We start from the raw sequence: 25263 nt of genomic DNA, 5'->3' as shown, positions 1-25263 counted from the left end.
GTTGAGACAGGTAGTTCAGTTCCAGCAACGATGCATAACGTTCCCTAAAAGTTCTCTGAAGGTGAGAACATTCCGAACCTTTAGAGAACATTAGGGACTTTCCTGCATCATCTGTGGTCACAAAACAACTTCACAAAGAGGACCCCCCCCCCCCCCCCCCCCCCCCCCCCCGGTTTCAAAGTCGCTCCTACACCCCTGCAATGGGTCAGTAGCCTATTTATGTCACAACTGTTACAGATTACAAACATTTAAAAAAATGGAGTATAAATGAAAAAAGAGCCTATGTTATTGGATTTCACAAATCTGCTTTTCCCTAAACAAAATGTGAGAACAAATAAAATGTGCAAACCGATCTCTTTCTTTTATTTATTTTCCCTTTTCGGTGTCTTGTTCCGTTTAATTGTTCAATTCACTCGTGTATTTGTTCTTCTTCTTAGGCTGTGGCATTCATGGTTATAGAAAGACTGCTACTGGTCGATTTAATAAGAAGCTGGTTAATGGTCTTTCTTCTCTTTTACGGGTTTTACGGTAGTACTATCTGAGAAACGGAAGTCGCCATGACATCTTCCTTGGTAACAACAAGCTTACTCTTCGTTGTATTTATGCCTAACGTTAGCATATTTAGCGAAATGCATCCATGGGAAACTTTTTCTGAATTGCTTATTTAACTTTAATGTAGTTTTATTTTATCGTAAGTTACGCGTTCGTGGGCCTTGCGTTGTCACGAGGAGAGATAACAGACAAGTTAACATTAACTATCTGTAAGTTAAGTTAACGTTAGCTAGGGTTAGCCAGCTGGAGGTACACTTCGCACTGTCTCTCTGACGAAATGAATTCGTGCCAGTGGTGTCGCTCAGTTCAGATATTTATCTTATTGTGTGGACGTTTGGCTCACGCAGCCACAGATTCAAACGTCACTGCCTCAACAAATGGGGCGCCCTTCAGCTCAGCAACCCCTGCTCCAGGAGCTACAGGTGCGGTGGACTCCACCAGTGTCGGTACGGGTGCGGTGGACTCCACCAGTGTCGGCTCAACCGAGACGGCCACTCTGGACTCCGTCACTGCAGCTCCCACTGTAGTCACTGAAGCGCCCTCTGCAACCACTGTCCCACCTGTGGTGACTTCAGAGGGTAACTTGCACCTGCCTGTTATAATTATATATAATAATATAATATAATAATAATCTTTATATAGAGAGCCAAAACGATGTTACAAAGTACTTTCACAAGTGCAAAGACAATAAAACACAGTACAAGCAGGAAGAAACTTAAAATACAGTTAAGAGAAAAATAAATAAAATCAACTAAAATCAGGCAAGGCTCTCCAATAGAAGTATGTTTTAAAAAGGGATTTCAAAGAGTTCAATGATCAGCCGCCCTGATGTCGTTGGTCAGGCTGTTCCAGAGCCAGCAAACACTTTGTCCCCTTGAGTTGTCAGTCCAGAGTCTGGAACAGACAAATGACCTCTGTGCTCTGAGTACTGGTGCACTTATGAACTGGAAATCTCAGCCAAGCAAAGCTAGACCCGATTTAAACTAGTCCTCCCAATTTATCTTTGTACATCTGTGGCTGACAGACTCATGGTAATGCAAGTTACATTGCTTTTTTAGCAATCTGTGTACAGATTAGCATCTGTGATGAGATCTCAGATGCTATTGGGAGACTCATAAATGGAGCTTGTTTATATTCTGGTGCACTTAAAAAGTCAACCATTAAATCTAATGTACATTATATCATAAATATTAGTATTGATTAAAGTATACAGTACAAATTTAAGTATAAAGTCTCAACTCAACTTTCTGGCTATTTCTAGTTACATCTTTGTCTTTTCCAGTAAGATCAACACTTATACAACTAAAGTTTATTTACAATAAACTCATAAACATAGTGTTAAGAATTAAAATAAGCTCACTGACACTGTATCCGCTGTCTTCTTACATGCTCCTGTTAAACCAGTTAATCTTGTAACATTCTGTAATTTTACATAAAACCTAAGTTGTCCCGACTAACACAAGTCTTTTCTGTTGTTATACAGGTTGTATCTGTGATTTAACCCCTGATTTCTGTGACATCGGCTGCTGTTGTGACACAGTTGATTGTGGTATTGCTTACTTGAGTACTGTCTTCACCGGATGTCCAAGGAAAGCCATGTAAGTCTTCTGCACATGCTCTGTAGTTATAACACATAAAGCGCACATATTTAGTATTTAAAAGAGTTGAAACTTTTATTTTACAGATCAGGAGTTTGCGTTGAGAAATGGCTGATGTTCAGGGCTAACGTGGATTCGTCTCTTGTCACTGTGACTGACTCGTTGTTTTGTGTCCGGCCTGAAGGTTCATAGAAATATATATTAATTAAAAAAACACTGTGTAATTCACCTTTTAAATTAATTTAATAAGTTATCAGTGCTACCACAGGGGAAATCATTAATTATGTTACAACTAATTTCACAAGAGTGTATCAATGAGCAACAAGTGTCTCCCATAAACCTCTCTCATCAGATAATGCAGCCCAGTCCCTCACAGCTCTACCTCAGTATCCAGCTTTGGGGGACTCGTACCACTTCTCACCACCAGCTCCTGCAAGCAGCAGCCACAGCAGAGATTTCTACAGGGTAAACAGATCTAAATTAATAAAAGTAATAAACATTTTGAGATTTTAAGGTGCTTGACAATACTAAAGCTGAATCAGAGAGTGTATCATTTATTAATGTAATGCATATAAGGCTACTTATTTTTGTAGGTCGATGATGTCATCCAGACATATTTCTCCCGCTCGTCTGTTCGGGGTCTCCTTCGTCAGCCATCTCCAGGGGCTGCTGCGGCATTCTGTAACAACCACAACCCTGCAAGTAAGTTCACACCAAATAAAAAAGTACGTTAAAAAGTATGTTGAGTATTTCAGTGTAGTTTCCCCAAACCTTCTAAAATCCAGACCTCCTATCTAGGTTAGGTTTAGTGTCAGGGACTTCCTCCTGTCAGAATGAGTCTTTCTCATGTCTAAATTACTTAAAAATCACATTTTTTCACATGACCTTTTTATTTCCCATAAGGATTTCCAACAGTCTCTGAAGTACACTCAGTAGATCTGCAGGCACTTTCCTTTGTATGTGTTGTGTTGTATGTGTTAAAAAACAAACAAAATGGTATAAGTGTAGTAAGATGTACCTGTAAATCACAACCTTATTTAACTCTTGTTGTTTTGTTTTTTCTGCTTGCAGAGTTCCTGAGGTCTGTGTCTCTATCTTGTACCCGTATGTTAACACCTCAGTCATGCACCACAGACCCAAATCTCAACGCCCGCTCGTACTTCTCTAACCTGAGTCTGATCAAGGTCAGGGAGTCTGTCTGCACTAAATGATTTTATGTAGATACTTACTGGTGAGAATCTCACAGCAGGTAGGCTCAAGTCAGTATTTTTAATTGCAGATTCCAATAGTGGCGACGGCACCGGTGTCGGCCTTTCTGGTAAGTCACTGATCGCACATACAGCTCAAAGCCACACGATATTAGCAGAAGTGCTAATCAAGTTGATCAAATATCAGCCTACAAAATAAGGAACACCCCTTATACGGCATCTATAGTATGAAAAAACTGTATCTGTGGCATAAAAACTTTAACTTGTTGGGTGTTGTCAGCCGACAAGTATGACTTCTTGAGTGTGGAGTTATCAGCCTGTAGAGGTACAATGTTCATTAAAAAATACATCCTTTATACCAACATTTAATGCCATTTAAAGATGTGGGGGTTTTTTTCTTCCAAAGTAAGGTGGTGTACTAACTCTTGTTTCAGATCCCAGTTACTCCACTAGCTGACTGGCCTACACCAAGGGAACAGAAGAACTTCTGTTTTAATGTGGTGAAAAAGGTGAGTAGATGAAAATGTGTGATTTTCTTTTGTTTTCTAAATCGCAAATGCATCAAACTCAAACCTCCTTTTCCCCCGATTCTCCTGTAGGTGGAGTTTGTCATAGGGTACACAGGCAGAGGGGAACTCGCGTATGCAACACTGAACGTAGTCTTAGCTGACATGGATCCTTATCAGCTGCTGTTGCAGGAGCACTCTGTACAGTTCCAGGTAGCATGTTAAAGCCACAGCTTTCATCGTTAAATCTATGATGGATTCAAAGATTAACTCCATTTCTCTCTTCCAGCTGGCAACACCCAGGCCCAGTCCAGTAGGACCGATACCTGCAGTGGGACTTAGAGTGGGATCTCCTGTCATTGGTCGCTTTAATAGAGAAGTGACGCTTGTATCCTCACAAACATCATCGTGGACTTCCCTTGAAGTTGTATTTTTGTGTATCCGGCTAGCTTTGAGTCAACCATACGTCATGGTTCCTTGACAGTGAGCTAGCTGACCTCACTGGGGGTGTCGCAGAATGGGGAGTGTTCCTTTGACCCCCTCAGACGAGCACCCATCCTCTTCACACACAACACCATCACTGGCTGCACATTCAGGTGAGTCTACGCTATTTTGCTTCGCCTCTGTCGTCGCTAGATTTAACTGATGTTTCTTACATGAAGAGTAGTGGTGAAATAGATGAAAAGTCCTGGTATTACAGATTATTATTATTCAATAGTATGTTTTCTTCCGCCTGTCTTGATACTCTTTTCCTGTGCTGCTTAGTTCCCTATCTAGTGACTGTTTAGAGCTGCGTTCCCAGATTTACGGGATCTTGCAGGGACTTGCTACTCCTGATGTGATCGCCATGAACATGGGCTCCCAACCGGACTGGACGCGAGTCATCATCCAGGAGTGTCCTGTCAGCCTGCAGGTATCAGGAATTTAATCTAATAAAGTAATTATTAAAGAAAGTTTAATAACTTGGAATGTTTTAGGATGATCTGAAACATTGTGGCACTGAATTTACACAGTTACTGCTCTGTGCCTGCGTACAGTAGATCTTTAAACTTAAAAAAACATGGAGTCTGTTTGGCTCTGCAGCAAAACCCAGAATATTTTGGATAACTTAGATGTATAGCTAACTTAGATGTGTAGACCAGTGGTTTGAATCTACAACCTTGTGTTCCCTCTCTCAGGAAACATGTAGGTCAGGCTGCATCCTCCCCAACTCCCTCTCGATCAGAGTGCTGTGGGCTCGCCAGGGTCTCTTAGACCTTCCCCAGAGCTACATCCTGGGCGCCAAATACCTTTTCCATTGTCAAAATGTCAAGGTGGGAACATCAGATATTCTTCACTTGTTGTTTCACCTCTGAAAAAATGTTTCACCTCTGAAAAATGTCAAAATTCTCTCCTCATATATTTTTCCAGTGTCCTCTGTCGTCCCCTATCGCTCTAACCACAGAAGTGACGTTTGTGGACACTACAGTTTACCCAGAACCCCCCAGGGGCTTGCCTCAGCCTAACTGGAAGTTTCCATTTGGGTTTTTCACTAGAGGCACTGCTGAGCTGGACGGACATGTTATTAACGACGCTGAGAAGGTCACATGGAGTTTAATGCTGTTCACAGTAATGTTACTAACAGGATTAGAATTCTTCACAAGGTAGTTGGATAACAGTGAAACAGTTAGGGATGTTTTGAGGCCTTCTAATCATGAGGAAATAGTTATAAATTAAATAAAAAGGGTATTGTGTTAGGGTTTTTTAACCATTTAAATAGCAAAACGTGAAAATGGTACATACTGTATCATCCTTAAATACCTTAATTTATTCTTTTGTACATTTTCAGGAATACAAACATTTTTACAAGACATTTTACGAGTCGTCATTTCACTGAGGTAAAGATGCATGTCTTGCACACAGCTTCTCATCTCCCTCCTCCTTTTGGTCCGCTCGGTTTCTGTGTGTTCTTCTCTCCTTTTGTCCTGTGTGGCGCACGTAGTTGAGGAGATGAACAATCGCAGCTGGAGTTATTCCTTGCAAACGTGTAGCAGCACCCAGCTGGAGAAGAAAAAAAACAACGTGGTATTAGTTGCACATTCACTTCATTTTACCGCAGATCACTGCTCTGAATGTGCAGACTCACAGTGCTGGGTCGAACTCTGTCCAAAATCTCTCTGACTTCCTGAGACAGAGACACTGGCAGAGAGAAATAGTCTATGTCCTGTGGGAGAGACATGCTCTCCTCCTTCTGAATTCTCTCAATCTCTTTCCTCTGTAGGTCGCAGTGAGGCCTGTACACAGCTGAATAGCAGGAGAAAAGTAGCATTGAGAAAAAACACTACTTAACTATGTTAAGGCAGCTTAAAAGAGCAGCGTTCATTCTTCAGCTCAGGAAGGCAAGGTTCACCTTTCCTGTTGTTTCAAAATGCCAATATCAGTTTTTACCCTCTATCTTGAGCCTTTGTGAGAATTCCATGTGAGGCGAAAAGCACTCTGGGAAGGCAGATGCCAGCATTTCAAAGGACACGTCATTGTATTGCAGCACATCCATAGCACTGAAATAGAAGCCCCAAAGTAACAGTCAGGACCAAAATGTGACCACAGATGTACTTTTGACTTTTTCTTGAGATGAAATATTTGTCTCTCACGTCAGTAAGGTGCTCTTGGCCTCGCTCATACCGATGTCGGGCAGCTTTTTTCTCCAGCTGGGGGCGGATAAAGCGAGAGCCTGAAGGGCTGCCAGTGCATCCTGCAGACTGTCTCTAACTCTGACAGCTTCCTGGTAGCGCAGGGGGGAAACACATCCCACCTCCGCAAACCCTGACAGAGGAAAAAAAGTTTGAGAAGAGACAGGTTGTCTTGCATTTTGTAATCCTGTCTTGTAAATCACGCTGCTTCAATAATTAAAGTCCAACTGTGCCTACCTTTCAGAGTGAGGCGGAGGTCGGCGTTGTCCGGCCTCAGAGAGGTTCGAAACTCAGCCCGGCTGGTGAACATACGGTAGGGTTCTGTTACGCCTCGACTCACCAGATCATCAACGAGAACTCCAATGTAACTCTCTGTCCGAGACAATGCCACTGCAGGCATGCAGAGCGCCCGGCGGGCAGCATTCACCCCCGCCCACAGGCCCTGCGCAGACAGGAACAACCATTATCCTCCACTGTTATTATGGAAATCTGTTTCAGTGTCAGAAAGGATGATGGTGCAGTTCTGCCATTGTTTTTAAGCCTTCTGTTATGTGTGAGTGTCTTTTGTTGCGCAAATGACTACTTGTGTATGAGTATAAAGGATTGTGGGTTCCTAATTAATACACAAAGTAGATCCCCAAAGTTTGCAAAATTGCGACAAGGAAGAAGAATCCACCCCTCCCCACTTCCCAGTGATATAAACAGCAAGTTACTTTACAAGTGAGACCAATAACACAACGAGCTACTCATTCAGTTGCTCCTGGAAAATCCAACTATGTGATGCGCCTGACATTTAGATAACGCCTGCTATCCAGTTAAAATGTGATTAATCAGGTTCAACAAGCTATAACTATATCTAACTTATTTTCTTTAAAAAATGTAATGTCTCCATTCTTAACCCCCTATGCTAAGCTCTGATTGGTCGATTGTTTCTCCAGCCTGTTTCTCCAGCCATCAATGACCACCAGACTTAACTGAATCGCTGAACAAATCATAGACGCTGACATTGACTTCAGAGGTAACCGGACTAATTGTAGGTCCGTGTGGGTATACAGTAAGCTGCTCTGTGCAGTCTGAATGTGTGATAGAGTGGAAGGGCAAGCCAGTGAATGAGGGAAATGGTCTCAAAGCTTGTGTTTTATGAACCACAATAATTGCTAAATATAGTGTAGCGGGGGGAGCATCTACCTGTGCAGCAGCCTCCTCGTACCCCGTCGTTCCGTTAATCTGACCGGCCAGAAAAAGACCTTGGGTGCTTTTCACCTGCAGGGCAGGGCTCAACTGCGTGGGACACACAAAGTCATACTGCACGCCATAACCTGGAAAAATATAAGCAAGTAGACGTGCTGCATCATTTTAACAGATTTTTAGATTTACTGTAAATCAGTCATGTAGCTATGAGCAACTGGGATTCTGGCAGCGTACCAGGTGTGTGGATCTCAGCTCTGCGCATGGCAGGGATTTCTCTGATGAGGTGAAGCTGCGTGTCAGGGGGCATGGTCATGGACAGACCTTGAGGGTACAACAGGTCAGAGGTCACCCCCTCAGGCTCTAGCCACACCTGGTGCTTTCGGCCTGGAAAGCGAAGCACTCGCGACTCAATGGAGGGGCAGTATCTAAGAGAGACGAGGGCTAGAGTTATTACTTCCAGGTTTCAGAACACACTGTGTATGACCTTTGCGTTTTTTGTGTACCTGGGACCCTTGGTGTCTTGCTGTATGTGACAGTTGAGATGAAGACTCTCCCTCACCACTCTCTCCACACCAGGAGTAGTATAGGTCAGGTAGCAAGGCAGCTGCTCTTCAGGCTTAAGAAGATTTTCGTTTCAAAATAAAGCATTCATTTTTTTAGAAAGGATTCAAGTATAAGATATAATGTAGAAGTCATTTGCACTTTAAGATCTACTACATTATTTAAATTATAAAGCTTTTCCCTTAATACTAATACTAGTGATGAACAACAGTTGGTTAATCATTTAAATAAATTCTTGGTTAACCCTTTACATCATAAAATTTGTTGGTTACAGCTTCTCTAATGTTAAGATTTGCTGATTTCATATAACTTATGTAAAAACCTCTTTTTTGAGTGTTGGTGAGACACAATTAGCAACTTCAAGACATCACTTGGGGCTTTATTTCATAAATTTTGGTGAATAAAAGTAGGTCTCTAAGTTAGAAATTGGACTAAACAAAGAGTACTTCACATAAACTTCACCTTGCAGCGTGTGTGTGTGTTAAGGAAGCTGAAAGGAGTTGGATGAGCGTCAGGGGGGTGAAGGTCAGCCAGGGAAAGGTCCACTGAATCCCTCACAATCCTGGGAGGGGTGCCGGTCCTCAGTCTGCCTATCCTCAGCCCCAGCCTCTCCCTCAGTGTCTGGGAAAGCCCGGCACTCGACGGGGCATCTCCAATCCGACCCCCAGGGGACGTGGTTTGGCCCATGAAGAGGGAGCCGGACAAGAAAGTACCAGTAGTGAGGACCACAGAGCTGGCTGAGATCAGGTGACTTCCATTTGCTGAGAAGATGTCAGAAGAAAAAAAATCTGTCTGACATTTATAATTTACATATATAAAATGATTTCCTGGACAAAGAAAAATACAGAAAAAGAATAAATAGAATATGAAAATGTATCTGAATTTGATACTAAAACTTTAACAAAAATGGTCAAACAAATAAAATGTGCTGATGACACTTAAATTACAAAACTGAATGCAGAAATTTAAATCAAAATAAAAGTGGTTACACTGGCAGCTCTTTCCCTCCCTACCCAAACGTATCCCAGTGACTCTGTGGTGTCCAGGCTCCTCTGGGTTTGCTTCTGTCACCAGCAGCTCCTCAACTGAGCCCTCCAACACTGTCAGCCTGGGAGTGGACAGCAGCTCAGACTGAATGAGACACAGCAGGCACACACAGTGACATTTTTTAATTAATCCACAAGGAAACACTCTGTTATAAATGCAGAACATGAAACCTCCTTCTTCTTTTACATCTGTGTAGGGGATACCTGAATAAATTCACGGTAGCGCTGGCGATCCAGCTGGGCCCTCGGGCCCCACACAGCAGGGCCCTTTCTACGATTCAGGACGGAGAAATGGATCCCGGCCCAGTCTCCTGCTCGACCACACAGCCCATCCAGGGCATCGACCTCCTTCACAAGCTGGCCCTTCCCTACTCCTCCTAGAGACGGGTTACAGGACAGGGCACCTGGAAAGAAAAGGCGTTGTCATTGGCCTTGATCACAACAACAAAACTGTGGCACCTGTTTAAAAAAATATCTAGATTGACAGACTGTGCTAAGAGGAAAATCAGCTTTTTGTACGGCCTCTATAATGAAGCCCTTCCCCTCACCGATAGTGTGTATTTTCTGTGAGACCAGGAGTGTCTCAGCTCCCACTCTGGCCGCTGCCGCCGCTGCCTCGGTCCCCGCATGACCCCCACCCACGACAATGACATCATACTGCTGTCTGGCAAGGTGATTGGAACGTCTGGAAACTAGATGCAGGAAGCTCTGCAGGGGGGGAAGCTTCTTTCTCAACATGTGAGATGCACACCTGTAGAGTGACGGTAACATGGTCAGAAAGGTGGACGTGATGACTTTTTTCATGGCAGCTGTAGAGCGTGAGGCCAAAACTGCTTTAATCTTTAGTTAAATAGAACTTGATACTACAATGGACTATTACTCAAAAGTAAAAGTACTTATCACATCAGGCTTGACAGGTAATACTACTTCCTATACTGCTGCTAATGTACCCCATTAAAATAAACAATGAATGAGGAACTATGCAGGGCCGAAGCTCAACCACTCGAGCAGTAATGAATCAATCGCTACATATGATGGACAGATAAAGGTTTACAGGGACCAAATTTTCACATAAAGTTCAGTTTACACATCACAAAACTCAGCTCCATTGTATTATGTTTTTTGGGGACTCTGGAGGAGCTTACTGAAGATCGAACAAACAACTCTGGTGATGTCATCAGGGTTATTTCTCAGCTTGGGCTGGAGACTCAACATTTTAACAGGAAACAAACTGGAGGTGTGGGGTTTGGAAGAGGTGGGCAAGGGCGGTCTAAAGCCATTGGTTGCATTATGGGAAATGTAGGCTAAGCGTTACTAAACAAAAGTTACTTATACTAGGGACTGAAAGTCATGAAATCAATCTCGACATGTAACACTTCGATTTTGACTGTGTGTTTTTTTTTTTTTTTTTTTGATTTTTAGAATCTGTCTCTTCTAGGTGCAAGACCAAATTGCTGACAAAAAACCTACGTTACTGTCTGCATTCAACTCCCCATTAAAATCCACTGTAGTCCACATGAATTCTAGTTGATTGCAGCCACTATTATTTAGGGAAGAACTACCTTCAAGATGTGTTTATTTGATAATAAAACACAAATTTTCGACGGAGTAACGTTAGCACTCAACATTTGGGCAAAAATGCAATACTGACCAACCAACCAATAAAGTTACCTGCTGTGTTGGTATTGTTTGGTGTTGGTCTACCAAATCTACAAAGACAATAGCATTCTTTAGTTCATAACATTAGTGAGGTAGCTCTTCATTTAGACTTCATTTCACAAGAACATACTATATTTGTACGAATGTGTGGGTTCATTGCAACTAACAAATCAGCTCAAGAATTAAAGGTACTTACAATTTCAACAGACGAAGGAGGTTTGCTGTTGGCAGAAGAGAGTAAGATTAAAGGATATATGAAGACCCTTGGGAAACTCCTGCTATGTAACGCAAACGCTCTCTGTGAAGGCCGCCATGCTGTTTGTAGCTTACAGTCGTAATAACGCGTGTATAGACGCACTGACAAAGTTTCTGCAATAGCTTATTGATGAATTCATAAATGTGATGAAAAATTAAAGCAAGCAACAGCAGCGTTACACATGAAAAGGTGGAAGAAGGAATGAATAAATATCATGGTGATACATTGTATAAAAAAAAATAAAAAATGATGTTTTGTGTGGTGGGTTGACTGCCACGTGTACAGGAGAAACCATCAATCTTCAGTACGAAATCATTTTTTTAAATATAACTTTATTATCAAATACAATGAACAAGAACAAGAATAGTCGTTAATACAAATAAAGACAAGACATGGGGTTCATACAAAAACATAAAACAAACAGCACAAATTAATTTCTTTCTTTTTTTTTAATCAGATGGGCCTATAAATGTACTGCTCAGTTGCCTATATAGGCTTAAAGGTTTAAAATGACTAAATGTGGCTTTGTAGGCATGGTAGGCAAGAATGATCAAAAGATTCATTAAGAAAGAATCTTTGTTTTCTGTTACTATTATTGTGAAAACAGTGCATTTTCCCAACAAAGACAGAATTCACTGTCAATGTTACCAATGATATATTCAGACACATATTTCCAGAATCTGCTAGAATGGGGACATTGCTCCCTTCAGAGATGGGTTAAATGCAGAGAATGAATTTCGCTACATTTATGTGTATGTGACAAATAAAGTACCTTTACCTTTATTGCCAGGACAGCAACAAAGATCCGTTGTTGTTGAACAGTTTGGTTACAAAAATTGTGTTATTGTTGGACCAGTTTTTTTTTTTATAAAATAACAAAGTAACAAAACATATCTGAGGAGGTACGAAATCATTTTTTAAGCTTTTATTGACAAACAGCTTGGTAAACATAAATCACACAAGAGTAGACAATGCCAGGGGAACATAAGGTTGACAGAATAAAAACAAAAAATCACTAATCAGCACTGAAAAATATTAAACAGGGTAAATAGGTCTTGATAGCTTTCCTGTTTTAAGAGTGGGATTGTTGTAATGTAGCCTGCTGTTTGATTTCCTGTCAAAAATGGATTTAGATTTATGAATATGTGATTTTGCAAGCAATAAAATCAAAATGAGAAAGGATTTTCCTTGGTAAGTAAAAAAGCCAAACAACACATTTTCATAGGAAAGGGAGAATTCAGAGTCAACAATACTTTTGGAGATAAAGTGCAAGATAAATAATACACATCTTCAGCCATTTGAAAAATGGGTAGTTCACATCAATGTCCTTATATCTTTGTAGCAATACCTTGGAGGGATAATAATGATGCAACATTTAAAAGACACTTCCTTAACCTTATTTAGAATTAGATATTTAGAAGATAAGCACCAAATTTTCTTCCAGTCTGAAGTGACATTATTCCAATAGGGAACAACATTTAACAGATATTCTTTTTGAAACAGAGCAGGTGGTTATTGTTTCTCATGTTAGAGGAGAAACAGATGTGGCCAACAGAAGTAGCACAATAATGTATAATATGTCTCTATTGTTTCAGATGTAGTAGCTATCTGTGAGGGGAAAATTTATGTTTAGGAAAGGAGCAATTGTAAATTTGATAGTTTTATGGAGATTTTTTCAACATTGTATGCTAGCTGAAAAGTATGAAGACCTCCAAACTTTGAGAACAGAACCAAATTCCAGATTGAGGCTGCATTTCTTAAATACTGTCTTATCCAATTGTTGAGGGTAGAGCATATAGGTTACTGTAGGCTATGTAAAAAGGGTAGAGAAATAAAGAAGCCACCATAGGAGTTCATTAATAGCCTACTGTTGTTCTAACATAGAGTGTTGTATTTCTCCATACAAAATTATAAAGTAAGTTATCAATAACCAAAGAGTTCCCTTAGTACGAAATCATTATCAAGTATCGATTCAACGCACACGTCACTCCGGCTCACTAGTAGGCCGAAGGCGCACGCGCACGTCAACGCCCCCTCCCCCCTCCACCCTCCCAGCCGGTTTCCAGTCAGTCGCGCGCGGATTGAGTCAAGTGAACCTACCGAGAGGTGGTGTTGACCGACCGCAGCAGGTTTTCATTAAGAAACCTGAACAATCTTAGCTTCCTGAGGCAACTGACAGTAACACTGATAGCTTGTTTTTTAAACGGAAGGGTCAGCGGTGCCGGAGTCAAGGCGACGCGACAGAGAAGAAAGTAAATCCCGGAGGGAAGCGAAGTGAAGATCAAAGCTAATGCTAACTCAGCTAACTTTAGCTGCTGCTAAGTAATTACACGGAAACGCGTGTAATTTTATTAGTCGCTTGCTTTGACACAACCGCTGTGGTTACACAGTAGATAGTTAGGGGGATTTGTTTAGTTACATTTAATTAAAATAGTGAGGTTTTTTGCCTTTACGTTTTAGGCCACAAGTCAGTGGTGTTAGCAAGATTAGCTCCAGTAGCCGGTCTTAGTGAGGTTACACCGGCTCTGCGCTCCTCGGGATAGGCGATATCGCTAAAGATAGTTCGCTTCACGTCGACAGGTTTCAGTGTTTCTTATAAGTTAGCTTACACTTTGTAACAGTTACTGTCAACGCTTCACGATGATGAAACAACAGCAGCAACCCGGCTCAGGCGGGAGAAAAGCGTCTAACGGGACCACGGGCCCCGGTGGAATGTCGTCTCCAGTCAGCGGCATCAACAGCGGGAACAGGACACCGGCCGGGAGGTAAGCGTGCTGGGGATGTGCTTTTAGGACAGTCCGGGGATTGTCTTGTGACTCAGAGGCCTACCGGTTAAAGCGCTGTGGGTGTGTCTCGGAAATAGAAGCTTATCTCAAGGCCAATGAGATTAGTTTGTGTTTGATTGACAGTGATTGTGGGCCAATCAGAATCCTCAAATTGAACCCAAGACAAAAAAGTGAGGTGGGTCCAAGTTTGGTGAAAGCAAAGAGGAGCAGATTAGCATACAGGCGAAACAAAGTTTATCTGGCCTGTCAGAGAAGGGACGTTGATGTTTTGATAAAAATAAAAACATTTTTACGACAACACGTCTTTGTAGCTAAAGAAAGCATGATAAAGAAACGTTATAATTAATACTGAATATATTTTAGGGCCAGCACAAGGTCATGTGTGGCGTGAATCTGAGAGGAGTGTGTGTTTACTAAACTCTTGTCTCAGTCTTTGTTTTGCAACCGTGTATGTGACTAGCAGCAATATCATCCCATTTGATCATTCTTTATGGAGGTTTCATCCAGATTGATCTCAATACCTTTTTGTTGCATGTATGAAGATGAAAGTTTGCTCTAATCAACGTTTTCAATTCAAGTCTAAATGTTGACATGGTTTAAATGTGGCTGTACCTCTTCCTTTTATTTTTTGAAGACATTAAATATTTTTAAAGGGAACAGTAAAACTCAAACATGCTTTTCCTGATGTTAACTAATATTGAAGTTTTCTTTAAGGCTGAAAATAATACGACACCATACCTCCTTATAAAAATGCCTCTGTTCAGATGCCACTGTTTTTGCTCTAAGCCATAAAGTTTGACAGTATCAATAAGGTTTATATTCACAATAGGTGATTCTAGAGAACAAGTCTTATGTGCAGTAGGAATGCTGATTTGGGAACTCATCAGGCGTCCTATGTAAGCTTGTCCACTTCTCAACTAGCCATATGCTGTAAATGAGCAATGTGGAATAGTCACTGCTTTAACTGTCCTTAAAAAACAAGTTATTCTCCTTTGTCTTCTAAGCAGACAAAGGCATTTTAACTGTGCTGTTTCTCACAGGAATCGAACTTCTGCAAAGCCGTCATTCCAGTCATCTCCTGTGAGTATATCGATGCTGACAAGTTTTTATGTCTTGTCTTAGTGAAACGTCTCTTGATGGATACTTTAAACCCTTTTCCATCTGCAGGTGTTCGAGGGTGTGTACAACAATGCCAGAATGCTTCATTTCCTCACAGCTGTTGTGGTAAGTCATTTAGCTTGTTAACAGTGTTCTTCTGGAGGTCACTTCATCTTCTTTGATTTCTTTCTTGTATGTTATATACTGCTTTGTTAAAGCACTTGCTGTAAAAAGCACTATACAAAAACATTTCACTTACTTACTTCTCAGACCAGGATGATTATTTTAGGAAATGAATGGTAGTGAAGACTTACAGCAGCTGAAATAGGGTTAAATCCTTGTTCCATCTGGCCATGAAAAACTGCCATATATTACTTTTGTCTGTAAAGAAGCACACTGCGCAGTGTACAAAATATGTTTAATCCGCAAATGCTGTTCTAGTTTTGGGTGTGTCACTGATCTAAATAGCAATTTGTTTCTGACTGACTTTTCTGGTGAAACAAGGTCCTTAACAAAATCTTTCTCGCTCTCAGGGTTCCACCTGTGACATAAGAGTGAAGAATGGCAGTGTATTTGAAGGCATATTCAAGACTCTCAGTTCTCGGGTAAGAAGCTCATGTTGAGCACAAAGGCATGCACTTCCCTGTGCCAATTTAATGAAGCTCTGCAAGTAATCCTGTCACTATAACGGTAAACTTATGTCAAGGAAAAATGTGTTTTTTTTTTTTTATTGCTTAATTTCTGCTCTGTGAGTTCACACAGTCCTCAAATTTCTGCTGCCATCCCAATGTTTGGTCCTTAGTGTGAGTTGGCTGTGGACGCTGTACACAAACGCAGCAAGGAGGAGGAGGGCCCAACATCAGCTCCGCCACGGAGGGAGGAAATCACTGACACCATGATCTTCAGCCCCTCGGACCTGGTGACTATGATCTGCAGAGATGTTGACCTCAACTTTGCCACCAGAGGTACAAACACACACATGCTGGGGGGCCATGGTAACAGGGAAAGAAACAAATACAAGTTCTTCACAGACCTGCAGTGCATTAGTAGCGAAGACATGTAGTTCCTCTTTTAAAAAGAAAAGAGGACTGAAAGTAAGCATTAGATTGCGTTCATGCTAAGAGCATCCTTGAGTTATAGTAACTGGTTTTCCAAGTGTTGTAAATTTTGACAAAGTGCACAGTTCGAATAACAAGGAGTAAAGTCTCTGAGCTGACTTTGTTTGGCTGGTTTAAATTGCCTCTTGATTTTGTGAAAAGGGGAGAGAAAATAATTGATTTGAAGTCTAGGCTCCAGTTTTTTGCAGTACGGTTAGAAGTAAGCAAATAATAACAATGTTACATAATGTAATGGTTTGAATCGGACCCAAATGCAGGTGGGCACAAACTCTTGCCAAAGGTAACACTTTAAGAATGTTTCTTTTTTTTCTTTGCTTTTAGACACCTTTACAGACACAGCCATCAGCTCTAGTCGCATCAATGGAGATCACAAGGAGAAGGTCTTGCAGAGATGGGAGGGAGGAGACAGCAATGGAGAGAGTTATGATCTGGAAAATGATGCTGTGAGTTGCACTGTCTCTTTAACCCATACAGAAACGCCAACTAACGTACTTTTTATATATACACATACAGTGTTTTTTTCAGTTGATCATTCATACTCAATCTTTTTAACTCATTAGTCTGATATGCCACAAGAAATAAAAAAATTTTTAAACTGTTGTACTAAGCATTATTATAAGCACCAATTATTTATCCACACCAATAATCTCCCTTTTTTAATTGTTTTGTTTTTTTCTTCTTAAGTCCAATGGTTGGGATGCCAATGAGATGTTCCGTTACAATGAAGTGAAATACGGAGTCACGTCAACATATGATTCCAGCCTCTCCATGTATACGTAAGTTTCCACATAGATTCATTGCTTTCACAATTTCTTGATAAATTATTATTACTAAGATTACTGTAAAAGTTTTTGCAAGGAGACCAGGAGAAAAAATTGGAAGTTGGTACTCTGAGTAGTGAGACTTTACATATATATCTTTTGTATTGTACTTTTGGCAGCATCTCTGGTATAATTACAAATCAAAAGTGAGAATCTGTTTACAATACATCCATTACATCCATCATCCTTAAATGGCAGTATTGTCCACTTATGTCATTGTTGACCAGGAGTTTACAGGTTGTCATTCTTACCAAATACTGTACCACTCCTGCTGACCTCACTAGTCAATTCAACTTAAAGCAGAGAGCAGGAAAACATGTTTCTTTGTCTCACCTTCCTCCTGCTGTCCTGCAGTGTGCCACTGGAGAAGGGCAACTCCGAGGTCTTCCGACAGAGGGAGGCACGCGCTGCTCGCCTGGCCAGTGAGATTGAGTCTAGCCCCCAGTATCGCCATCGAGTCGGCCTGGAAAATGATGAGTGCAAAACTGAGGAGGACAAGTACAGCGCTGTGGTGCGGGATGGCGGCGATCGCGAGAGGGGCCGTGAGAGCCCCCGTGACAGAGAGCGCGAAAGGGGCCGAGACAGCCCTGGAGCCAGCAACAGGTTGGGAGGGGCCACTTGTTTCTTGGGCATGTAGTTAGTGGTATTTGTCTCATTTTAGATTACAATCCACCCAAATGTAATACAGTGTGATCCGTAGGTCGTTGTCACAGCAGAAATTTTGACATGTCATTGTAAAAACAACGGCTCTCTTCTGTTCAAGTTAGGTCTGGGCGGTATATCGGTATAATGAGGTATACTGATATAATTTCAAAACAGATATAAAATTAGACACTTTTTATAGTTTATACCAATATAGTTTGATGTTGAGTTAATTAATATGTTTCCGTAAAGTCTTGCCAGCGTTTGCTCCTCTCTCTCACCCTCATCGTGCAGCCCCGCCCCTCCCTCTGCGTCTGCATGCACAGTCTACTCACAGTCTGTAACAACATGGAGGGAGAGACTGCTGAAGATTTGGCTTGTAAAAAACACGGTTCATTCAGTGTTTCCCACACATTCACTTTACTTCGGCAGGCTGCCTGGGTTAGGCGACACAGTGTAGCATTTATCAGAGAAACACAAAGGGATTACGTTACAAGTAGATGTGTTTGCAACAGATAATGTTATGTCTGTGAGTGTGAAGAGAACTGAAGGAGGCAGATTCAATAAGTGAGTGACACTTAAGATGGAAAATCAAGTATAATTTAAAATGGTGAAATAACAAACGAGCTAAATTACTTCAAATGGTAAAAACATGGCCGCTAAAACAGACAAAAACCTGTTAAACCTGTGAGTCAAACATTAACAACAACAGCAAGATGGAAATGTCTAGGAGAAATTGTATAAACGGTGATAACCAGTAAGCCACAGAAAAAAATATTCAAATAATAATATTTCTGAACACTTTAAAGACTTCTTGCCAGTTTTGGGGTTCAAAGTTCATTCTTGACTTTAGAAACAGTTTGGAAGCAGTTGACAAAACAATCTCATTCTTAGGTCCCCTAAGTGACTATTGTGGAGCTTTCAATTCAGCTTATAGGTGATGTGTATTATCTTTGTCTTTCAGGGAAGGCAAGTACATTCCATTACCTCAACGCCAGAGAGAGATGAACCGGGAGCGAGCTGAGAGAGGCCCTGGAGGACCTTCACCCCACAATCGTCTAAGCACAGGTTATCGCTCCACCCCTCCATCCTCCTCTTCCCCAAGACCCCCACTGCCTTCTGCGGCCGGGCCCCAGCCCGGCGCCTCCCCCTCAGAGAGAAGCAGCCCCTTGTCAGGCCGAGGCGGGGCCTATGCTGCCCACCACCCCCAGGGAAGCCCAAGCCCAGGCCCGGGCTCTCCAGGAGGACCAGCACCCACGCCAACCTCTGCTTCCACTGCCCCATCACCAGCCAGCTCCCCCGCCTCACACGGACACACAGTTTCTCATTCCCACTCACTCCCACACTCGCTGTCTGACGCTGGCAGGCCTGTAAATGGAGGTAAGTGTGTGAACTTGTGATAGAACACTTGTGCTAAGGCAGCACGAATTGTGACAGATTTTGCTTTGTGCGTTTTAGTCTCTGCCAGAACATCGCCTAAAGCCCAAAGACCTGCACAGTCGAGCAGAACAGTCCGCACGTCAAACTCTCACTCTCAGTCCACAGGTACATTCAGTCCACTGCTGTTACAAATTCCTCTTCTATAATATAATATTATAGTGGATCTTGTCTAAAACCTAACCTTTATTTTTCCTTGTTCTGCCCTTGCAGCAACTCGCTCTCCTAAATCAGGCTCTTGCCAGGACATGCCTTATTTGGACACATCGTCTGTCTCCATGCCTGCCCAGAAGACGTCTGGCCCCGCCCCACTTTTCCCCGTAGATGGTACCGTCTCGTCTGTCGTTTTGTTTTATCGTTAAGAGTTTGAAATCAAAGTCAAAACCATTTTTTCTGTAATGACACAAGCTTCATCTGCCCCAATGAGAAACGAGTCACCTCATAGCAGTGAGCAACAACTTTTGAAGGTGGATTCTAATGAAGCGATACAACTAATTAGTTTGTCCTGTGTCTCATCTTTAGTGAATGAGATCCTTGGCGCAGCTGCGAAAGAACGCTCAGCCACCGAGAGCCCCAGCAGCACAGAGGAAAGCAAGAGCACTAAAGGTGTGTGTACAAGACCTCAAATTGGTAGCAGCTAAATGCTGGAAATATGTTTTGTTTTGTTTTTAAATTGGCCACATGAGTCAGAGGACATACAATACACTTGCCTAATTTCATATCCTGTGTGTTTTTGACAGCATGCACTGCGTTTGCCATTGTCACATTTCACATTAACCTTGGTTGCTTCTCTCCTCCACCAGCTCCCTCAGGTCAAAGGTCGCAGATTGAAGAGCTGCGGAAATTTGGCAAGGAATTCAGGGTAAGACTGCAGTTTCCTTTCCGTGAAGCGTGAAATGAGAAAATCTGTGACCAATCAAGAGGTTGTGACCTCGGACATCACTGATGTTAGATGACGTCTGTTTTTTTATTCTCTTCCTCGTGTTATTCACTTGGTTGTGACCATTAACATATTTCAGATAACATTAAATACCTGTTGGTTTACTCAATCTTCACAGGATGCTGTGAAGGTCAGGACAGTATGTTAATGATAGTATACTCACTTTTTAATGCAATGCTTCGTAGTGTAAAATTAGTTGTATATTCTGCTTTCTATAGTGCAGTTGTTTGCAGTGTGTGACTATTTACTGTTGTACTTTTTACCCCCGGGTGGAAGAGGTGAAGTTCAGACATGTCTCATGTCTCAACATTTTGATTCATAAGATTCTGTAAGGAAAATACTTGTGCAAAGTATTTACTAAAACTTAATATTGTATAATTGCAAATCTGTTATAGATCCATTTTATTGGACATGTTCTCTGCTTACGGACATTTATCTAGTGGCTATTGGCTGCTCAGTCACTAGATGGTTAGGTTAAAATTCCAGTAACATTAAGTGTCTCCAGATCAAAAGCAGGAAAAAGGTCTGTGCCTTTAGTGGAATATGTGAGGCTCCATTTAATTACATTTATCTGTTTGCTAAATCTTTCCTTACTTTTTTCTATTTTGCAATCGCCCCCATTCCTTCTTATTTACCTATCTATCCTCATCTTCCTCTCTTTTTTCAGCTCCAGGCGAGTGGAGGCAGCTCTAGCTCTCCCAGCTCCCCAGCAGCAGCAACCCCTCCTGCCATCAGCGATGCTGCCCAACCCAGTGCAGCCAAACCCTTGTTATCAGACGCTCACCCTGAATCAGAGCCCAAAGCTCAGCTTCCAGTTTCTAATCCTTCCCAACCTCAGCCTTCACCAGCCCCGGAAGACCCCACCAAGGACCCCACGACTACACCCAGCGCCACAACAGCCGCCACGACAGCACCCGTTTCAGACAGGCATTCACCAGCCGTCCCGCAGCCAGCCAGGACCCCAGGTAGTGACGACGCCAGGTCTGAGACAACGGAGCGGCCAGAGGGCATGCCAGAGTGAGTTTTAAAAAGGATTTAGATTTTCCCGTAAAGAGTTTATATTTAACTGACTTGTGTCACTGTCATTGTCATATGTTAATGTTTCTTTTTTCAATATCCTCTAGCCAAGTAAAGAAATCAACCTTAAATCCCAACGCTAAAGAGTTCAACCCTGTCAAACCTCAAATGCCTATGGTAAGGCAGTATTCCTGATAAATCTTTGAAATGTGAAGGCAAATCATTATCTTGGCTACAACTAGTAGAGTGGTACTTGTGTAGTACATGTAGATCAGGGAATTTATTAAAGTGCAGTTAATTTCATCCCATGATATCAAAAACTACACACACAAATTGTTTTGTCCAAATACTTATTGCAGCATATATTTTATAGTTAATTTTATAGTGAACAACCCATTGGCACCGTCTTATTATTTCACTTATTGTAACATATGTAGGAAATGGTGCTATACTGAGAAATGATGTGTTGAACCCCCCTGTGGGTTACGTGGGTGACATGCATATTTATTTTCCTGTGGTTGTATTATCATGCAGACGAAGCCCAACACTGCGCCCACCCCACCTCGGCCAACTCCTCCAAGCCCAGTGGTCCTTCAGCACCCAGGTGGACAGGGACAACTCTACAACACTCCCTACCTCTCCTATGTATCACAGATCCACTCTGTGCAGGTACATGAGACAGAAAAACGTTAGTTGTCGCTTACCAAAGACATTTACACCTTGGTACAAATTGTTGGCACGTAACAACAACACGATGAACCTAACTAATTTATCATACCAGGCACGTTAGCATTTGTATTCATGATTTTAGAAACAAATTTAAATTTACTGTTGTTTTCATTTCATAGAAAATCTAAACACAAATTTAGTACAGCAGCTTGACTGACCAGCTACATTAGACTAGAAGTTATTAGGGCTACAACAATTTATTTCTATTATCTGAATATGCTGATTATTTTCTCAACCATTTAATCTGTAAAAAGTCACAGATAATATAAAACTGCCCATGACAGTTTTCCTGAGCCAAGTGTGACACTTTCATAGGTCTACTTTTTTTTTTTAGGATTTTATCATAAAAATGTAAAAAAATCCACTAATATTCCCATCTGAGAAGCTGTACTTTTGCTTTAAAAAATACTGAAATTATATGACTTATTGAAATATATGGCAATAATTTTCTTTTGACTGACTAAGAGCTTGAGCTTTAAATTACTCCTCACAATGCAGACAAAGCAGTTTTTCTTGTGTTGACTACTGACCGTTTCTCTTTTTCAGCCCCCACAAATGTTCCAGTACACCATGTCCACAGTCAGCCAGGGAAAATACCCCAGGAACAAAGGTAAATGCAGCATTTTTCGCTCTAGTCCTGTAAGTCTGTGGTTTTATTTAATTTGTTGTTTCCATTTTAGTGCTTCTAAAATTAATGTCCTGTCAACTCTTGTCAAGAGCATGAAATCCACTTGAGTGAACAGAGTGCTGACACTGGAGCCTTTCAGTTGAACCTTAAATTGTGCCTTTACCACTGTTTCTGTACCGAGAGTGCAGTGACATCAACTTTTAAATTTAAAAACATCTCACTGTATCTGTATGTTTGATGTGTAATGTTTTTTCCCTCTGCATCACTGCTGTTTTTGATAATTATTTGCCTCCACCAGGCTCAGTAGTGGCTCAGCGCTCTGACCATGGTACTTCAGCAGCCCCCATGATGCAAGCTGCAGCGTCAGCAGCTGGGGCCCCACTGGTAGCGTCCCCCTACCCTCAGTCCTACCTTCAGTACAACCCACAGCAGTACAGCCAGCAGCAGGTCATCCAGGCCATGACACCCTACCCTGGGCAGGTAGGACGTCTAGACTGATTTTATAATTCAGGTTTCAACTGGTTAGCAGAATGTTTTCAGTAGCATTAAAATAAAGATCATTTGATTATCTGTTGCTGATCACTTAATCAGCAGAGATTAACATTTACCTCTAAATATAAAACAGATATTATAATTTGCTTAATCGTTCTTATCTTCCATCCCCCTTCTCCAGCCGATGTACTCCATGCTGCAGGGTGGGGCCAGGATGATAGGTCAAGGTGGGGGTCCCCATCCGCAAGCTCTGGGACCCCCAGGAGGCCCCCAGTTCCCTTCACAGGGAGATGGACCTCAGGGCCCACAGCAGGGAATCTACGGTGAGTGGAACCAAACCTGCTGAATGATTGATGTGAAACACAAAATGTCTTATGCAAGCCGAATACTAATAGTAAATGTCATCCTTCCATTAAGAGTTTTACTATAATATTGACAGTGAAACAACAGCATAAAGACATATCTTCATACTGATGATGTCTTTTTCTGTGTAGCGCCACAGTCCTTCTCCCACCACACGGGTGCAGTTCATCAGCCTCAGCCCTCCAGTACCCCAACAGGCAATCAGCCCCCTCCCCAGCACGCCGCACCTAGCCCTGGACAGGTGAGATACCCCATACAGGACTGCTTGGATTTCCCAAAATATACCAAGACACATTTGCCAATTTCCCAAGTCAGGGGCAAACTAGTGTAACTTCCATAATACCCGTATTTACAGTGCACACTGGTATTTGTGGCTTCTGTGGTGATAAACTTGGAAATGTAGTCAATAGGAGTGGAGAAAAACACACCACTACTTTGTCTCATGTGGGGAGAAGGTTTAGTGGAGCATTCAGGTCCTTTAAAGGACTCACTTTCGTGGGCCATGTCCTTCAGGGGATCCAGCCTCTGGGATGCAGGTATTGTGATTCATTTATTATTTCTTAACATTTGACATTGTGATCTCTCCTTTCAGAATGCCCAGTCAGGCCCACAGCCCCAGTCCTTGTACCACTCAGGTCCCCTGTCAGCACCCACCCCACCCAACATGCAGCCGGGCCACACGTCTCCACAGGGCTCTTACCCCATTCAAGGCTACAGCATCCACAGCCACCAGGGCATCCCACAAACATATCCCCTGGGACAGCTAACACCGGTATAGATCCACAGTGCTGATACGTTTTCTGCTGTGTGGTTAATGTACCTTTTTTGTGCCTCACTGCAAATTAGTTGAACATTTTGCATGAAAATGTGATTTTGAAGTTTTGCTTAACTTGGAAAGTTTTATCTTGATCTAAACTTGATTTATCACTCTCCTGTCCCGCCAGGCCCACGTACAGGGAGCCATGTCAGGTCCCCACCATTCGGGGGGCCACGGTCAGCCCCAGTTAGTGATGTTGCAGCCGCCCCCTCAGCAGGGCCCTGGGTCAGTGCCCCAGCACCCCCAGCACGGACCTCAGCAAGGAGCACACCAACACTTTTACATAGGACATCCACAAGGTACGAAACATGAAGCAAAGTAAAATCCTTCCCTTGAGCGAATAAAGACTACTCAGATTCTATGTGGTTTGAAGTATAGCATTTATAGTTTTTGTTTTTGTTTACCTCCCACAGCAATGCAGGTACAAACACACCCTGCTTCCTTCCATCCGCCTGGAAACTAAACCCCATCTGCCCCCCTCCCCTCCCCTCCCCCCTCCCCTCCTCCTCCTCCTCCCAAACTGTTCCCAGGAATGAGCCCCAACATCCCCACTGCCTGCTGGATGTGAGGCCCAGACTGAACGCGACCCATAAAAAAAACTGACAGGATCGTACAGAGGAGAGAAGAAGTCTCACAGCACCTTATTCTTCTGCTGTAATGTTCGTCATGGGTACAAACCTCGGTGTCAGCCCCAGGCAAGGAGGACCTTTTTAATGCTAATGATGAAAGTGGCAGACGACTACAGCAGTGTCCGACCCCTGCTGCTGGCATCCTGCTATCCTCTCCAACTTCTTCCGTTTTTGGAGACATGAGGCACCTTGCTGGGCGGACCAGTCGGAGGGGGAGGATGAAAAACGGCAGTAGGCAATATGTTTTAAGCCTTGTGGGGTTTTGTAAGTACTGTGACACACATGTGAAACAGACTGTTGCGGGATGAATACAGCATAAAAGGAGGGATTTGAAGAGGGGTTTTTTAGCAAATCATTTTTCTTTAACTCGATCCAGTAGTTAAAACTACCCCTTTGTCCTTCTTCTCTCCTGTAGGAAATACAATTAATAAAAAAAATGGACAAGACAAAAAAAATATTAAAACAACAATGACCAAAAAAATAAAGTTTTCAACTCAACT

At 42.2% G+C, this 25263-nt stretch overlaps 3 protein-coding genes across 5 annotated transcripts; 2 read left to right on the top strand and 1 right to left on the bottom strand.

Annotated features, from left to right (window-relative positions):
• The first annotated feature begins 560 nt into the window (after positions 1-560).
• Positions 561-5716, top strand: LOC123983163 (tectonic-3-like). Its single transcript, XM_046069300.1, has 14 exons — positions 561-1130; positions 2036-2150; positions 2237-2334; positions 2503-2615; positions 2744-2852; positions 3222-3334; positions 3430-3468; positions 3793-3867; positions 3958-4077; positions 4154-4252; positions 4357-4460; positions 4630-4777; positions 5043-5177; positions 5275-5716. The coding sequence occupies exons 1-14, from the start codon at positions 830-832 to the stop codon at positions 5509-5511; spliced, it is 1806 nt and encodes a 601-aa protein (XP_045925256.1). The 5' UTR covers positions 561-829; the 3' UTR covers positions 5512-5716.
• Positions 5644-11336, bottom strand: mto1 (mitochondrial tRNA translation optimization 1). 2 transcript variants are annotated; one of them, XM_046069298.1, is made up of 14 exons: positions 11187-11336; positions 11003-11040; positions 9880-10082; positions 9536-9735; positions 9299-9416; positions 8748-9046; positions 8228-8340; positions 7959-8149; positions 7722-7852; positions 6771-6975; positions 6495-6666; positions 6292-6401; positions 5990-6147; positions 5644-5904 (listed from the first exon to the last, which is right to left on the bottom strand). In XM_046069298.1, exons 3-14 carry the CDS (start codon positions 10067-10069, stop codon positions 5734-5736), a joined length of 2058 nt encoding a protein of 685 aa, XP_045925254.1. In that variant the 5' UTR covers positions 10070-10082; positions 11003-11040; positions 11187-11336; the 3' UTR covers positions 5644-5733. The 2 variants fall into 2 exon arrangements, with proteins under 2 accessions (XP_045925254.1, XP_045925255.1); XM_046069299.1 differs by lacking the exon at positions 11003-11040 and having other exon boundaries at positions 11187-11311.
• A 1943-nt stretch (positions 11337-13279) lies between these two features.
• LOC123982695 (ataxin-2-like protein) lies at positions 13280-25261 on the top strand. 2 transcript variants are annotated; one of them, XM_046068447.1, is made up of 23 exons: positions 13280-14011; positions 15073-15112; positions 15200-15256; positions 15664-15735; positions 15933-16095; positions 16570-16691; positions 16933-17024; positions 17424-17672; positions 18676-19091; positions 19170-19256; positions 19362-19475; positions 19671-19754; positions 19952-20010; positions 20756-21105; positions 21213-21282; positions 21640-21774; positions 22381-22444; positions 22761-22942; positions 23136-23277; positions 23449-23558; positions 23910-24089; positions 24262-24433; positions 24548-24724. In XM_046068447.1, exons 1-23 carry the CDS (start codon positions 13887-13889, stop codon positions 24595-24597), a joined length of 3135 nt encoding a protein of 1044 aa, XP_045924403.1. In that variant the 5' UTR covers positions 13280-13886; the 3' UTR covers positions 24598-24724. The 2 variants fall into 2 exon arrangements, with proteins under 2 accessions (XP_045924403.1, XP_045924405.1); XM_046068449.1 differs by having other exon boundaries at positions 13281-14011; positions 24665-25261.
• The last annotated feature ends 2 nt before the right edge of the window (positions 25262-25263 follow it).

The sequence above is a fragment of the Micropterus dolomieu genome, linkage group LG14 (genome assembly GCF_021292245.1).
Source record: "Micropterus dolomieu isolate WLL.071019.BEF.003 ecotype Adirondacks linkage group LG14, ASM2129224v1, whole genome shotgun sequence".
NCBI classification, from domain to species: Eukaryota; Metazoa; Chordata; class Actinopteri; order Centrarchiformes; family Centrarchidae; genus Micropterus; species Micropterus dolomieu.
Note: the sequence above shows the minus strand (reverse complement) of the source record. Positions and strands in the feature narration are given on the sequence as shown.

Coding starts and splice junctions, on each gene's coding strand:
- LOC123982695 (XM_046068447.1), top strand. CDS start 13,887: ATGATGAAACAACAGCAGCAACCCGGCTCAGGCGGGAGAAAAGCGTCT. Junction 19,092..19,169: donor TGGCAGGCCTGTAAATGGAG/GTAAGTGTGTGA, acceptor TGTGCGTTTTAG/TCTCTGCCAGAACATCGCCT. Junction 19,476..19,670: donor CCCACTTTTCCCCGTAGATG/GTACCGTCTCGT, acceptor TCTCATCTTTAG/TGAATGAGATCCTTGGCGCA.
- LOC123983163 (XM_046069300.1), top strand. CDS start 830: ATGAATTCGTGCCAGTGGTGTCGCTCAGTTCAGATATTTATCTTATTG. Junction 1,131..2,035: donor ACCTGTGGTGACTTCAGAGG/GTAACTTGCACC, acceptor GTTGTTATACAG/GTTGTATCTGTGATTTAACC. Junction 3,335..3,429: donor CTAACCTGAGTCTGATCAAG/GTCAGGGAGTCT, acceptor TTTTAATTGCAG/ATTCCAATAGTGGCGACGGC.
- mto1 (XM_046069298.1), bottom strand. CDS start 10,069: ATGTTGAGAAAGAAGCTTCCCCCCCTGCAGAGCTTCCTGCATCTAGTT. Junction 9,047..9,298: donor AGTCACTGGGATACGTTTGG/GTAGGGAGGGAA, acceptor ACATCTTCTCAG/CAAATGGAAGTCACCTGATC. Junction 6,148..6,291: donor ACAAAGGCTCAAGATAGAGG/GTAAAAACTGAT, acceptor CCTGCTATTCAG/CTGTGTACAGGCCTCACTGC.